This window comes from Aulonocara stuartgranti (genome assembly GCF_965226115.1).
Source record: "Aulonocara stuartgranti genome assembly, chromosome: 15".
Taxonomy (NCBI): domain Eukaryota; kingdom Metazoa; phylum Chordata; class Actinopteri; order Cichliformes; family Cichlidae; genus Aulonocara; species Aulonocara stuartgranti.
Genome location: NC_138951.1, coordinates 22,378,616 through 22,395,000, shown reverse-complemented (window position 1 = coordinate 22,395,000; position 16,385 = coordinate 22,378,616). Strand labels below are relative to the sequence as shown.

Genomic DNA, 16,385 nt, shown 5'->3' with positions numbered 1-16,385 from the left:
ACAGAACAAACCGTGACTTGTGAGGATTAGCATAGTTAAGTGGTTTTTCTAAAGGCTTTCAACCCAAATCAACTTTTATGGAGTTATTTTGCAAAAGACGACACCTTCTAATTTTCCTGCCGTTCAGAGAGACCTGCTGCTATTTCTCCAAATTGAAAAACTGAAACGGTCACGTCATCATCACACGTGTGATAAAGCTGCAGATTATTATTATTATTATTATTATTATTTTTTTTTTTTTTTTTTTTTTTTAAATGGAGATTCTGAATTTGTTTTAAATCAACCACAACGTCTTTATTTTGTTGCACTCACACCTCGAGCTTAAAAAAAAAAAAAAAAAAAAAAAAGGATGAAAAACGTCAACTTCTGCAGCATCACAAACTAAACATTGATTTTGGTAGAACAATCCTTTTAGATAAGGAGGAAGAAACATTTAACTGAACAATATGCACAGCACAAAGTCCAAGCAGTCAGACTGAGTAGGCTGATTAGGAGTAGGATTGGAAGCAATGACAAAAAAGAAAAACGTATGAGGAAAGGGGAAAACCACTCAATTTCAGAATTCGCATGATATTTCTGCAGCCAAAACATTCATTAGACACTAGAGTCAGTTTGAATCTGTGGTAAGAAAACAAACAAACAATGCCACAAGCAGTGTATTCAGTTCTTAAAGTCTTACAATTGGCTACTTTGACAAAAAGACAAACAGAGTTTTCAAAACCATCCAACATTTGCCCTTTTTTACTTTAGAAGTTTTATTTGATGTTTTAGGTGGACATTTATCACAGATTTAAACTAAATAATCTCGCTCTCTGAAATGATGTTCTGGATGACAATCAGTATTAAAAAAAAATAAAAATAGTAAGGAAATAATATTTTAAGAATTATATTCCAAAGAGACATCTCAAAGCTGAAAATAAATCCCCAATTTATCCTACCTACAAAAAAACAAAAACAAAAAAACAAAACAAAACCACAAAATAAAAAGGTAGTAATATAAATACTCAGTGGGAAGCTATGGAGACTCAGTTATAGTTCAGATATTTGTTTTTCTAAATTAATATATGGCATTTTGGTGAAGAACTCTTCATTTGAATACAAAAATTCAGTCGTCTTCCCCTTTATGTATCAAGAACAACAGTACCACTCAGTAAATTGAAAAATGGGAGGGAGAAGGGAGAAGAGGGACTGCTACACAGAGGATTTATCTGAGTGTCTCTTGTCCATTTAGTGTGTTTGTCTATTTTATTTATTTATTTATTTATTTGTATTTTTCCTTTTTGCCAACAGTCTGTGAGCAGAGGCAGGGATCGGCTGTATTGTCCTCCACGACACCGTGGCTAAGCAGTAAAAACAGAGCTAATCAAGGTAACGGCCACACAGCGTCCTTGGACTGCATCACATTACCAAATGACACGCTCAAAACCTGCACAAATACACTGTTGCTAGAACCATGCATGAGTACAACTGGTTAGTGATGCCGTGCATGGGTCCAAACACGGGTGGAAGAAAGGGGGGAAAAAAAAAAAAAAAAAAAGAAAAAAAGAAGAGGAAGGTGAGGTTACAGGTTTGATACCTCGACCCCTTGATGACGACCTGAGGAGTGGTCGTGGGATAGTGCTAGACCCCTCATCCGCGACCAGGTAATGGGGGAAAAAATCTAAATAAAACAAATAACTCTGTAGAATTCAAAAAAATCCAAATGGATCAGTTCAGCTGAGCGTTAGAGCAGTTCACTTCCTGTACTGAAAAGAAAGAACAAAAAAAAAAAAAAAGACTGAGTAAAGGGGAGAAAACCGGGGCAAGGCACAGAAGAACTGTGCATGACATACAACTGACTGGATCCGTCTCTGTGGTGTCCTTCCTCTGAAGACGGGTGGGGTTAAGGCTGTGTGTGTGAGAACATGCGATACTGAACGTAGCTCTGAAGAACAGCCACCAGGCGGCCCCCTGTTGGCCCTGAGCAGAGTCCGAACAGATGCTCCAGGCAGGAAACCAGGACTTCAACAGGGTGGCCTTAAGCTCAGATCCAGAATCGTTGGGTCAGATGCAGGATGTTACAACCACACCCCATCCCCTCCTCCTCTTCTCCCCCCTCCCACCCGCCCCCTCCCATTACCCCATTTGTCAATTCTCCTAGACCTCCTTCCATCAACACCACTACCACCACCTCCTCTTTGTAAGCTCCTGTTTTATTGGATGGCTGCTCACTCTGTGGCCAATCAGGAGCACTCCTCCCCGATGCGCTGGCATGAACGGCCCACCTTGCGGTCCAGCTTCACCATCTTGAGGACGGCCTCCTCACGTCCGCGGCCCAGATGGTCGAACAGACAGTCGTGTTGCTCGGGTAGACGGTGGAGCATGCAGAAAACGTAGCCTGGGAGGCAAACAGAGAAGCTGGTGAGGCAGGAAGTGACCCCAATACACATTATTTAATTTTACTTTGCCAAGCTTATTGTTAAACAAGAACATTGGGAAGAGGTCTCTTTTCCTAGTTTCTAAAGCAGGTCTGTGCTATTTTCTTTATACAATTTTAAGAGGATGAATGTGCATTACCTGTAATTTGTACATGTGAGTGATTCTGATATAGTTATAGTTTTCCCACATTATTTATATGCAAACATTTGACAAAGATGCCATAAGCCAATGACCATCTTAGCTTATACAGTGACATGCGTCTCAAAGATGATACTGACCACAGCGACAGGATCCCAGTTCCTGCTGCACCAGCTCTAGTTTGGTTTGGCAGCGATAGCAGCGCCGACGGTTCTTCTGCTTGGGCGTCCCGCGGGCCTCTTCGCCACTCCCTTCTTTCTCTTCTGTCCGTGGTCGTTTCTCTGGTGTGGCCTCGCTCTCCGAGCCCGAGGCTGGAAACAAACACCAGGGTTAAAGATTTAGCGCTCAACCTGTCAAAGGTCGTGCGGCGCTAGAAGGCAAGAGGAAGAGGTGGTACCTGATTCTCGTGGACGTTTTGTGGGCGTGCAGAGTGTGCCTTGGGCTGTTTCTGTGGACGACACACCTACAGGTGGAGGAATAAAAGGCGAGTGAGACACGATGTGGAATGACCTCCTTCCTTTAACATCCACTCCGAGGAAAGAAAACCTACGATTGTACTGTGTACCATGCTTAAAATAAAAACAACTTCATCATTTGAAATTGAAGCTGAAATGTCAATACTTAAACTATTAGTCATTACATTATTATATAGATGTTCTAACATTTTTCAGCAGGCCATATATTCACTTCATCCAAACCAGCTTGACCTTTTCAAAAGCCATTAAATGTCAAAACAAATGAAATGAACATTTCAAGGATTTTTAAATGTGATTTTTAAGCAACCAAAACAATATTTTACAAATGATACAAAACAAAGATGTATGTATGGAAAGGTGCATTTTAAGCGCTTAATAGTGAGTTTAGGAACGATTCTGTACATCACCTCAGCATCAAACAGCAGACAGATACAGTTACCAGCAAACTCAGTCAAGCGAAAGGTGGGTAAAAATTTAGTTAATGTGCTGGTGGAGAGACTTTGATTGGAGACCAACAGGAAAACTAATACTGAAGTTTGTCACATGGTAAGAAACATGACTCCAGATGAAAGCAAGTATAACTCTACAACTTAGAAATGTGTTAAGAACAACATTTATCTATATTCCCTACTGCTTATGCGAGTCTGGGTCATAGGAGCAGTAGTCTCAAGCCACCGCCTTTAGCTCTCTGAGGTGTTCCTGAGACAGCTGAGGGATATAATCACTTCAACATGTCCCGACTCTGCCAGGAGAATCTGCTCCTGGTTGGGTATGTCTGAAACCATTTACCTAGGAGACCTCCAGGAGACATCCTAATCAGAGGCCCAAAACATCTCAATTAGCCGTTTTTGATGCAGAAGAGCAACTCTACTTTGAACCCCTTTCTTATATTTAAGCAGGAGCCCAGACAGCATTCAGAGTACGCTCGTTTCTGTCCCAAAGCGTCCAAAAAAAGATTTAAAAAGTAGCAATTTACAAAATAGATTATATTAAGTAATTATTGTTGACAATCTGCTATAGACCAAGACACACTAATCATCCACAACATTGAATCCACTAACCTATGATGTGAATAAACGTATTATTCTGTTATAATGCAACAATCTACTGGGGAAAACTTGGTTCTTGATCTTTATTAATAGTCTTTCCACCCTTGTACGTACAGTTTCCCCACTTCTAATACTCTGTGACGGCAGAATCTACCCCAGCAAGGAAAAGAGCTCTGATACACAGCAGAAACTGCTCAAAGAACATGATGAAGAGCCTAAAGTGTTGACCTGATCGGATTAAACATGCATGAAATGCATCTGATCAAGAAAAATCTATAGATCACCACAACTGTCAAAAACAAAGCGCTCTGGCTAACGTCCCTACAGGTCACCCCTAGAAGGGAACAGCTGACATCCATAAGGCAGGTGATTTTAATGTTGTGGTTGATGTAGCATAGGATCTGGTCATACAGATCTGAACAGTCAGAGGCTTTTGCAGAGAACTGTGTTTTCTACTCGAGATTGAAGTTTTCCTTGTACCATGTGCCGCTTTGTACTAGAGAATTACTACTGTTGCCTTTTCTATGTTTTAAAAGCAAAACCCACAGACAGATTCATCCAGTACTTATTTAAAGACCGAAAAGGCTGCACAGCAGCATTTATGCCTGCACAAACTGTTCCAAACCACAGAGACATCATACTGCTTCATCTACAAAGAATGACATTTAACGTAGTCTTGAGGTCCACGATAGTTGAGAAAATTCCTACATGAGGGATTTTATGAGCTCTGCAATGAACTTCATATTTCATTATGTTCCTTTGTTTCAGTGCTGCACTCCTGTGTCAGCCATGTTCTGCATCTTCCTGTGCTTGACAAAGAAAAAGAACAGTCAGTCCAGACTATCATCACTGCCACAAACAGCTTGCTCTGCATCCATCAATTCTTTGAGAAAGACTTAACCGTTAAATTGAGCAAAAGTTTCAGTCTACTGTGACCATTAACCTTTTGCTTCCACATTGTTAGGAAAGTTTGCTCTCCTGAAAGTCAGTTTTTAAAAACAGAACAGGGTGAGTGTGAAGTCATTGGCTGACCAGGCTTACCTTCCCTTGTGCTGGAAAACACAGGTAAGGGCTCTTCAGCTGACAGTTGCTCGGAGCTTGAGGGCGGCAACAATGATAGGGATTGGCTACTGCTACTGCTCATCTCGCTACTGAAAACTGGCGATTGGCTACTCCCGGTGCTTTGGATGGGCTTGGGGGTGCAGTCTTCGACTGGCTGCTTCTTTTGGACGTCTGTGGTCAAGGACAGAGAGTGAGGGAGTAGACAGGAATGTAAAAAAAAAAAAAAAAAAAAAGAAGAAGAGAAAAGAAGAGGACAGGGAAAATACAAACAGTGGGAGGGATAGGAAAAAAAATAAATAAGAGGAGATAGGACATTGTGTCAAACAGACAACTCTAGACTTATGGAGTGTGGTATAGGCACTGTGCACCCCAGATCTCCCGTTATAACATCTGTAAAAGGTTTCATGTAGCTGAAAAATACATCGAAATTAGTGTATAAGAGTTATCAGGCAATTTAACAGCGATATGTGGGAGGTACATATTTAAACTAAAACCATCAAGTCAACCTAAAGACAAAAAAGAAAACATTTGGTGAAACAGTGAGTTAGTCCTCCGCCCTGACAGAGCTCTCATATGTTATTATCTTCTGCCTGACCATTTCCTTTGGTATCCCAGTTTTTCCTGTCTGTCAAACTATAATGCATCGGCTGTTTGGTAAATATAACTGTGAGCAGAGTTTCCCTAACATCATGTTCCAGAGTGCCTCAGTGTTTATGGCTCTCTCCTCCCATTACACCTATAACTTTTAGCAGTGACTTGAAAATGGAGCGTCCACTGAATTCAGCAATCATCTGACTCTTTCCTTATCAGTACATTTGAGGAAAGTCAATAACAGCTGACGGTCAGCTGCTTTAAGGATCTGCATTTACACTGTAGATGGAAACACATCTAAATTAAATTACCAGCAAACAGACAAAACTCTAGGAAATGATTTCATCCCAAAAAGTCAATTACACGATTACTTGAAACAATCGAAGCCCAGTGCACTGATTAAAAGGCATCTTGTAAAAACTGTGCTCAAATTAATATTCTGGCTTTTTAACATGCCACGCTGTATTTGTAACAAATAGTTGCCACCATTAAAAAAAAAAAAAAAAAAACCCCAACAAAAACAACATATTAAACTTTCTTTCATCAGCAATAATTTACTGAATACCTTCCAAAGCATTCAACATTGGTGCCATCTATGCCTCTATTTTCCTTCTATGGTAATCTTTGATAAGCAGCTTCCACCATTGTTGCATATTGTTTTATTTTATGGTTGATTAATCTGCATATTCACAGATTAACCAACAATCAAAATAATCACTGGTTGCAGCATGCGCCATCTCCATCTCTCTGCGACTGATCATTTCATGACTACCATGTGTGTATAAAAATAAAATAAAATAGAACTTTAACCTTAAAAAAAAACAAAAAAAAAAAAAGCCTGAATGAAAGTACAAACCATCTCTAAACTCCATTACCATGTGGCTATCAGTTAACTTTACCAAGTGAAATGTGACTCAGTGAGACAAAGATAAAAATCACCTTGCACGCCTGAGCTGGTTCTTGTCTTTATTCCACCACCACCCTCTCCCCGCAGGGGAAGGTGTGGGAGGCCAGCCTAGATTTTACTTTTACCTCCACATGTGGGCTAACCCACTTCTGCTCAGCCTCCATACTTGTGTGTATCAAGTCTATTCTAAGCATTACTGCTGTCTGTGATGCTAGGTCCTCACTGTCTACCATGCTACCATGCTCACTGGTTGCTATGACCACCGACAGGGCTGCGGATCACCTTCAACCCTCATCCACCTGAACCAGACTGGAGAAGTCATTGGGACAGCTTAATTCATACAATGACATTTTCAAACTTTAACTGGGCATTTTTCTCTTGTGCAATTATCATGCTGGAGAAAAATGAAACTTTCTATGTTTTAGAAAGCTTCCAAGCAAAACAGTAAATGCAGTAACCAGAGAAACAGACAAAGATAAGTCTGTTTCCCGAATCTGCCCTCAGAGAACAGCTACCATCTTCCCAGCAAATTAAGAAGATTTTATGGAATCTCATCATCCTTTATGGAAGCAATTATCTCCTAACTTTCACCGTTTTCCTCCAAATGGCAAATACATCATTTTGGAGTGAGGCGCTTTATGGGTTCTTTCGTTTTCTGAGAATGACTTCTTAGCATTATTGACATTCCTAACTGAAATCTGCTGGCACACCTAGCCTCAAGCTGCTGCTAGCAGTGTGTCAGGCTGTCACTGAGAATGCCTCTGCACGCCAAGAGAAAATGAACATCCAATAGTTTCAGCCATTTATATGTGAGAAGTAAGCAGCTGCAAGTAACTCTCAAAGACAAAGACACACCCAGGAGCACCCAGGGGTGCTGAAATGCATCCATCCGTGCATGGGTATGGGGATTTGAATCTCTGTAGTATAGACTGTTAACTCTGTAGTCAAGCAACAACAGCACAGGTGAAACTCTGGAGGCAACTGATGTTAAAAATGACATAGGTAATAAGCCTTTTCAGTTAACAGGCCTTATACACCAATGCAACTTTAAATCATTTATCGTTTTAACCATTACTACAAACTGAAACCCAGAGAGGCACAGAAACAACACTGCGATTGGCTTTGAGTACCTGCTGTGGGGGCAAAGGAATTTTTTTTTTTTTTTTTGACAACGAACATATTGGGCGATTGTGGCTCAAGAGTTGGCAGTTCACCTTGTAATCGGAAGGTTGCCGGTTCGAGCCCCGGCTTGGACAGTCTCGGTCGTTGTGTCCTTGGGCAAGACACTTCACCCGTTGACTACTGGTGGTGGTCAGAGGGCCCGGTGGCGCCAGTGTCCGGCAGCCTCGCTTCTGTCAGTGCGCCCCAGGGCTACAATGTAGCTTGCCATCACCAGTGTGTGAGAATGGGTGGATGACTGGTTGTGTAAAGCGCTTTGGGGTCCTTAGGGACTAGTAAAGCGCTATACAAATACAGGCCATTTATTGAGCCAGCCACAACTTCATTGGACAAAACATCACAACATTCGAGTGAAAGACCACGCGTGTCCTGTGGCCACATTTACAGACAAAACAACCAAAGTGAACATCAGAAGCAACAGAATAGCTATCAGTTCTGTCTCTTTCGTACAGCTTCCAGCTGGCTTGTACTGACGGACAAAGAAGTCTGGCTCATTCTCCAAGTAGAGTTCCTACTTTCGTGCATGTAAGCAAGAATGCAAAGTAGCACCACTTTAAATCTTTTATATTTCGAGAAAAGTCACGCAGTTGGCAAACATTCAGTAAACTGAGGGATGTTGTTGGCTGCTGAAAGATGTCAGGTACCCAAGGTGTAACAGGACCCATTTGTGTCCTGTGCCTCCTTTGCTATTGAATGATATCCAAATGAAAACCCAGTGTTGTTTATTTCCCCCCACAAGACAAATACTGTGCATTTAGAAGTGACTTACCAGCAAAACATTTGGAGCATAAGTTCATTGTTTTACTGGACCTGGAAAGACAAGAGAGATAATGTCAGTTTTTAACCTCCGCAGACCTGCTGTTTGTTTCCACACATTTCAACCATCTATAGTTCAACTTTATGTGTAAAAGAAGAAACAATGTCAAATTACTAAATGTGAATTTAATGGGAGTCATCTATATATAAACATCTTTTCCTCCAACAGGTTAATACCTGTATTTACTGCAGAGTAGGTGAACATAAATGTGGAAGAATAATACCACTCTGAATTTTTCAACATCTCAGATAAAAATTATGTCATATCCAGCTCATTAAATCTATGATCTTTCATAATCTCCTCCAAGGCTTAATCTCAGGATTTTAGAAATTGGGCCTTGGCTTCGAGGTAAGACTGAAAGAAAAGGGAGAAAATTGATAAGCAGACGGTTGCTGCACAAGAGGAGCACATGGCTGGAAGAGGGGATATTCTTCCCCACTGTTAAGCTATTGTTGCTGATGAATCTTCTGTCACTCCCTTGATTGTTTCAGCATTACTAGTTTCCTGCAAGCTGCAAGCAGAGAGACAAACATTTCATCTTAAAGGCAAATTACGCCCATCTGGTTTTACGTACTCGAGTAGATTTCAGTCGATCTTTCTGTAGTCAAAAAGGGAAAAAACTATGCTACAAATTAGGGCTGCACGATTTTGCATAAAATGAGAATCACGATTTTTTGGCTTAGAATTGAGATCACGATTCTCTCACGATTTTCTTTTCCAGTATAAATATTTATTGCACTTATTAACTGCACATCAACTTCGTAACAGTTGAGACTGAACATAAAAACAATAAATAAACATAAAAACAACAAAAAAGGAAGAGTGAGCGCTTGTTTTCATGCAGATTACGTCCCAGATCAAAATGCGGTACAATCGTCGTCTTTTTTTTTTTTTTTTTTTTAATCGTTGTCATTTGGAAATGAGATCGCACATAAGTATGAATCGAGATCGCGATTTTCTAACGATTAATCGTGCAGCCCTACTACAAATTCACTAATATTTGGTTCAAGTTCAACAATAGGTAACCTGCTGTTACAATGCTCAAACCCCCATTTGAATTTGCAAACTGTGCATATATTGTCAACCTAAACTTCAACCTTCATTTGCTGTTGCATGCCTCAAAGAACGGCTGAGACTGACAGCACGGGTGGCTGTAGCTCAGGTGGCAGAGCAGGTCAGCCACTAATCAGAAGGTCGGTGGTTCGATCTCAAATATCCTTAGGCAAGATACTAACCCCATGTTTGCCTACTGGTGGTGGTCAGAGGGCCCAGTGACGCCAGTGTCCGGCAGCCTCGCCTCTGTCAGTGCGCCCCAGGGCAGCTGTGGCTACAATGTAGCTTGCCATTGCCAGTGTGTGAATGTGTGTGTGAATGATTGAATGTAGTGTAAAGCATTTGTTCTTTGCCTTTCATCTTTTTGATGGCTGCATAGTAACAGCCTAACTAAGAACTTTCAACAAAAACACAAAAGTGATTTTACAAGCTTTTGCCATGAATAGTCAAGATTTGAATAGACAGAGAAAACATTCTTACAGAGTTTAAAGTGACCTAGATGTGACCTTAAGGTTTTTTCATTGCAAGTCCATTCAGAAGACAATGAACAGTTTTAAAACTAGTCATTTGAATCTTTTCTTGGCAATTGGTAAGACCTTTGCCACAGGTGTGTCTTTCCCTCACCTTCTGGGCTTCTCTCCAATGTCCATACCACCACAATGTCTTTGTTCTCAGCCATTTCTGTTCACACCGAGTTCTCTCAATGGTACACAAGCTGGAACTTGGTGGGGTATTCATATCATTGTTCCTACAGGAGCTAGGTGACTAATACAGAAGGACAAGCCTGCACAGACTGTTTATACTGAAAGCAAAGAGGTGAATGATAGTACCAGACAAATTCAGTCGCTCTAAGCCAAACAAAAAACAAAAAACAAAAACAAAATGCAATTTTGAGACAATTTTAATATTGTCATCTAGTCTTTAATAATACTTAAATCACTAAAAGCCTGAAATTTTCCAAATAAGATGGCTTCTTTTTTCTTTGCTACATAAACCACACAGGATAAAACAAGTCTTCTACAGACAAAATATACTTCATTATGCTCCCAGGTGACGCTTCAAGGTGGAGACAAGATGGGAAAGCTTGATTATGTCAGCACAAAGGTGCCACAACCAAGTCAAATATTTTGTTTAGGTCCTCAAAACGCAACTTGTTCATCTGATAGCAGCACGCAGAGTAGGAAAAAACAAACAGACTGATAACTATTCCGTCATTTTGAATCCAAGAACAAGGCTTTACTCAAAGAAAGTATTTTTAAATCGATTACCTCATCCTCTTAAATCCTGTTGCTCATAAGAAGTGATCAACCTGTACATTAGCTACTCTGAAGTATCCACAAATTAAAGAAACTTAAAAGCAATGTTTGAAATGATTAAAACTAATGTCATCCAGGCTGCACTTTAGCTGTAACATATCTTGGTTGCAGTTAATCATTGCTAATCAAAAGGTATTCTCATCAAAACTCAGTGTGAGATAGGTTTGTCTGCAGTTACAACCAATAATAGCTAATTTAATGCCATTATTAATGATTTATTTTTATTATTAACTGAAGTTACTTAGCATGTTTTACTGAGCTTACTACTGGACTTTATAAACTCATGGAGCCAACCTGTGCAAACAGGTGATTTCCATTGAATAGCATCGCCTTATCTCAAAGAAGTAATCAATGAAATCACTTGTGGTTTGACTTTTATTTGCTCAAGTTAGTGCAGGTTTGGACCCAAAATTAACCGATGCCTTTAAACCCTGATGAGCTGACATCTTAAAGGACACATTGGTATGAATAATATTGGCAAACCTGCATCAAAGTGCAGTATTTGTATTTCGGTAGTTTAGTTCCTGGTCTTAATTATCATTTTACCTTATTTATATATTTGTTTTATGGATTTATAATGAATGCCAAAATGTTGTTTCCTGGAATAGTGTTGCTCTCAGCTCTCATTTAATTTTATTACTCCCCTGTTTATTACCTTTAACTTTTTAAAAACCATTTTACTGTCCTCTTACTGGTTTTAATAACCACTTTATTAAATATCTGTTTCTTCTGTGGATTTAACATGTACATTTTTAGCCTTTTTTAAATTGTATTATTGTTGCTTTTGCTTGTTTTTAAATCAATAGTCGCATTTCATAATATTTTATTACTTTGTCTGCTTACATTTGTCTATTGATTTAGTTTTATATCATCTATGTAGTGCTGTGCTACAGACTCTGTAGTAGCTTAAGCAGTATATTGTGCAACCGACTGGAACCAAGTCAGTCTTGCACTAGTTAATTATTCAGATATTTTTTGTTTTGTTTTTGTTTCTTTGGGGCTGAGGGACACCAAAAAGAAAGAAAGAAAAAAAAAAAAGAATTTAAACAATGTAAATATCATCAGTACTGACAAGGTGAAGGTTTGCACCCCATATTTTTAGTAAGATGTAAAATCCTGCAAATAGTTGAATAAAACCTTGAAATCGTTTCACGAAGCCTTGGCTTTTAGGGACATGTGCTGAGAGACAGCAGATTCCCCCCCCCCAGACCAGGTGTTATTCTGAGCTGAGGCAGGCTGGGGCCATAATCACACAAGGCTGCCATTCATGTCACCTGACATTGACAGGTGGGTTACTGCCACCTCCAGTTTGCTTTCTGGACAGCAGAAAACGAAGCAGCTGGGGAAGATGGGCTGGTTATCAAATGTCAATTCATAAGACTATGTTCTGTATTGATATTTGCCTCAAAGCAAGTGAAGACAGGAACAAGAAATTATCAATGCGTTTAATGAGAAATAAGCAGTCACTTCTTATGGTTACTACTAAATACATTTAAAAAGGTTAGTCATTTTTCCTATGGGGTAACACAGGCGAGATCAGTGAATCACATCCGGTATGCAACACACATCCACCTCTTGACAAGAGCGAATGTAAAGAGGGGCGTAAAATAAACGACAAAATAAGTTTAACAACACATTTAAATCTTAAGGTTTAAGAAAAGTAGCGTGTTAAATATTTAAATCCAGCTTTCCTTTGAAGTCGTAGACGAAAACAGGGCAGGTTTAAAAGGAACCTGCTGGCAATAAATCATTTTCTATGTCGGGTACGTCATCTCCTGGCTTCAAAAATAGCCCTAAAAACGGTAAAGCACGGTCGGAAAATAACAACCGGCACTACAGGAGACGACAAAGAGTGTGAGAGCTCTAAAAAGGGGGTAAATTAAGCTAGTTTTCAAGCTAGGAGGTTATTTATTAGCCAACTTCCCAACCCCCCACCCTCGGCCTGTACAACAGAACAACAACAATGGGTTTGGACTAGTTGAACCCGTTTAGCACATTTCATCCGGATTTACTTTTCAGTTCAAGATAGCGGGTTTAATCCGGTTTCTATCAGGTTTAACACTTACCCCCAAAATCCGCAGGGACACCTGGGAGGTAGAGTCGGAGGTTTGCTTCGTTCACTAGTGTCTCCCATGACTTCCAACACACACACAAACACAGGCACCCACACGCGCGCGCACCCACACACACGCACACACAAAAAGCCGATAAGGAAACGCGAGGCTGGGGATGAGTCCGGGGCCTGGTCGTTCAATGAGAAAAAGCCTTCAACGCTCAAATTACACAAAACGATAGCTGTCCAATTCCTCCGAAAGTCCACACATGGGTAAAAAATAAATAAATATCGCGTCGGCAAACTCGCTTCAGCCACAAAAAGCCTTCCGTTAAGTCAAAGGAAACGGCTTAGTTTGAACTGGAATAATTGAACAGCACTCAAAGCAATCAGCTGGATGTTCGGACTTTACGACCGACAAACGACTGGAGGGGGGCGTTCCGGTGTTTCAGTCGACACCAAAAAGCTTAAAATGAACACCGCCCGTCCACCTATACGAATAAAACACAATTATGGCGACGTTAAATGTGTGGGAGGGTGCGAAAAAATAAAAAATAAATAGACTGAGCAAGGCCTTCCCCTCTTGACAGTTGAGGACCACCCCTATTCACACGTCGCTGGTATGAAGTATGCTAGGCCGGAAACGCGTCCATCAAACCAGAAATGTCAATATTGGCCAACGAAATGATGGTAAAACAGTATGAACTAACACCGCTTCTACACGGAAAACATCCAGAATAAACACATATGCCAACATTTCTGAGTCGCCGTGTTTACTTTTCTCTATAATCCTGAGTGTTAGTATTGGAAAGGCAAGTGTACAGCGAGTACTGTACAGTAAGAGTAAGCCATAGATGTACTATAGAGTAAAGCAAAACAATGAAGCTATGGACTAAAGCAATAACAACACGTTTTAAAACTACAGATAACACTCTATATATTGTGAATTGTCTTTTCAGTATTTGAAAATGTGGATTGTTATATTTAAAAACATTTATAAGGGAATAAGTGAAATAGCAAAGTAAAAGCAAATTTTATTCAAGAACTTCATGAAGGTAGCATCAGCATGAGATGCCTTAAAAACATAATTTCTTTACTGTATTGTTTTTTACTGTTAAATGCAGTTAAAGATTGCATTTACTGAAAATCATCCCCAATATATAGTGCACTGTGCAAAAGTCTTGAGCAACCTTCATTTCTTTATAACTGCCTTCTACGGAGTTACCTCTATTTTTAGGTGGTCTTGAGCAATATTTCTCCAGGATTTCTGAGGTCTTTCAAAGTTTTTCTTTGGGCATTGCCTGCTTCTGCACTCAGTCCAGTCCTCGCACCTGACAAATTTAAAAGGAATGTTTTGTTTCTGTTTTTTCAAGCTTAACACCAACCCATGACTCATTAAAACACAATGACTCTCTAGAGATGACAACATAGCAAAGAACCAGTTTGAAATTTTATCATTATCATACTAGCAACCTGTTGCACTAGTGTCACTCATGGCTGTCGCAAAGACACATCAGAATTTCCCATTTCTTTAGATGAATCTACAACAAAGAAACAAGGAAAATTTTGATTGGCAATATATATATATATATATATATATATATATATATATATATATAACAAAAAAAAAACACCCAGCACGCCCCTGCGGGCGGTTTATCCTTCAAGCTCGGGTCCTCTACCAGAGGCCTGGGAGCTTGAGGGTCCTGCGCAGTATCTTAGCTGTTCCCAGGACTGCGCTCTTCTGGACAGAGATCTCCGATGTTATTCCCGGGATCTGCTGGAGCCACTCGCCTAGCTTGGGAGTCACCGCACCTAGTGCTCCGATTACCACGGGGACCACCGTTACCTTCACCCTCCACATCCTCTCGAGCTCTTCTCTGAGCCCTTGGTATTTCTCCAGCTTCTCGTGTTCCTTCTTCCTGATATTGCTGTCATTCGGAACCGCTACATCGATCACTACGGCCATCTTCTTCTGTTTGTCTACCACCACTATGTCCGGTTGGTTAGCCACCACCATTTTGTCCGTCTGTATCTGGAAGTCCCACAGGATCTTAGCTCGGTCATTCTCCACCACCCTTGGGGGCATCTCCCATTTTGACCTCGGGACTTCCAGGTTATACTTGGCACAGATGTTCCTGTACACTATGCTGGCCACTTGGTTATGGCGTTCCATGTATGCCTTGCCTGCTAGCATCTTGCACCCTGCTGTTATGTGCTGGATTGTCTCTGGGGCATCTTTACACAGCCTGCACCTGGGGTCTTGCCTGGTGTGATAGACCCCAGCCTCTATGGATCTTGTGCTCAGAGCTTGTTCTTGTGCTGCCATGATTAGTGCCTCTGTGCTGTCTTTCAGTCCAGCTTTGTCCAGCCACTGGTAGGATTTCTGGATATCAGCCACCTCCTCTATCTGCCGGTGGTACATACCGTGCAGGGGCCTGTCCTTCCATGATGGTTCCTCGTCTCCCTCCTCTTTCTTGGGTTTCTGCTGCCTGAGGTATTCACTGAGCACTCGGTCAGTTGGGGCCATCTTCCTAATGTATTCTTGGATGTTCGTTGTCTCATCCTGGACTGTGGTGCTGACACTCACCAGTCCCCGGCCCCCTTCCTTCCGCTTAGCGTACAGCCTCAGGGTGCTGGATTTGGGGTGAAACCCTCCATGCATGGTAAGGAGCTTTCTTGTCTTTATGTCAGTGGCTTCTATCTCCTCCTTTGGCCAGCCTATTACCCCAGCAGGGTACCTGATCACGGGCAGGGCGTACGTGTTGATGGCCCGGATCTTGTTCTTACCATTCAGCTGACTCCTCAGGACTTGCCTGACCCTCTGCAGGTACTTGGTGGCTGCAGCTTTTCTAGCGGCCTCTTCATGGTTCCCATTCGCCTGTGGGATCCCCAAGTACTTGTAACTGTCCTCTATGTCTGCAATGTTGCCTTCTGGTAGTTCAATCCCCTCAGTTCTGACTACCTTCCCTCTCTTTGTTACCATCCGACTACACTTCTCCAGTCCGAACGACATTCCAATGTCATTGCTGTATAGCCTGGTAGTGTGGATCAGTGAATCGATGTCTCGTTCACTCTTGGCATACAGCTTGATGTCATCCATGTACAGGAGGTGGCTGACAACTGCTCCGTTCTGTAGTCGGTATCCGTAGCCAGTCTTGTTAATGATCTCACTGAGGGGGTTCAGGCCTATGCAGAACAGCAGTGGGGACAGAGCATCTCCTTGGTAGATCCCGCACTTGATGGTGACTTGTGCTATGGGCTTGGAGTTGGCCTCTAGTGTTGTACGCCACATCCCCATTGAGTTCCTGATGAAGGCTCTTAGG

At 41.2% G+C, this 16,385-nt stretch overlaps 1 protein-coding gene across 1 annotated transcript; it reads right to left on the bottom strand.

Moving 5' to 3' along the window:
- Positions 1 to 2,109: 2,109 nt before the first annotated feature.
- On the bottom strand, positions 2,110 to 13,384 carry LOC309689083 (AN1-type zinc finger protein 3-like). Its single transcript, XM_082505248.1, has 6 exons — positions 13,073 to 13,384; positions 8,590 to 8,630; positions 5,123 to 5,314; positions 2,954 to 3,019; positions 2,697 to 2,867; positions 2,110 to 2,377 (listed from the first exon to the last, which is right to left on the bottom strand). The coding sequence occupies exons 1-6, from the start codon at positions 13,138 to 13,140 to the stop codon at positions 2,223 to 2,225; spliced, it is 693 nt and encodes a 230-aa protein (XP_082361374.1). The 5' UTR covers positions 13,141 to 13,384; the 3' UTR covers positions 2,110 to 2,222.
- Positions 13,385 to 16,385: the final 3,001 nt, after the last annotated feature.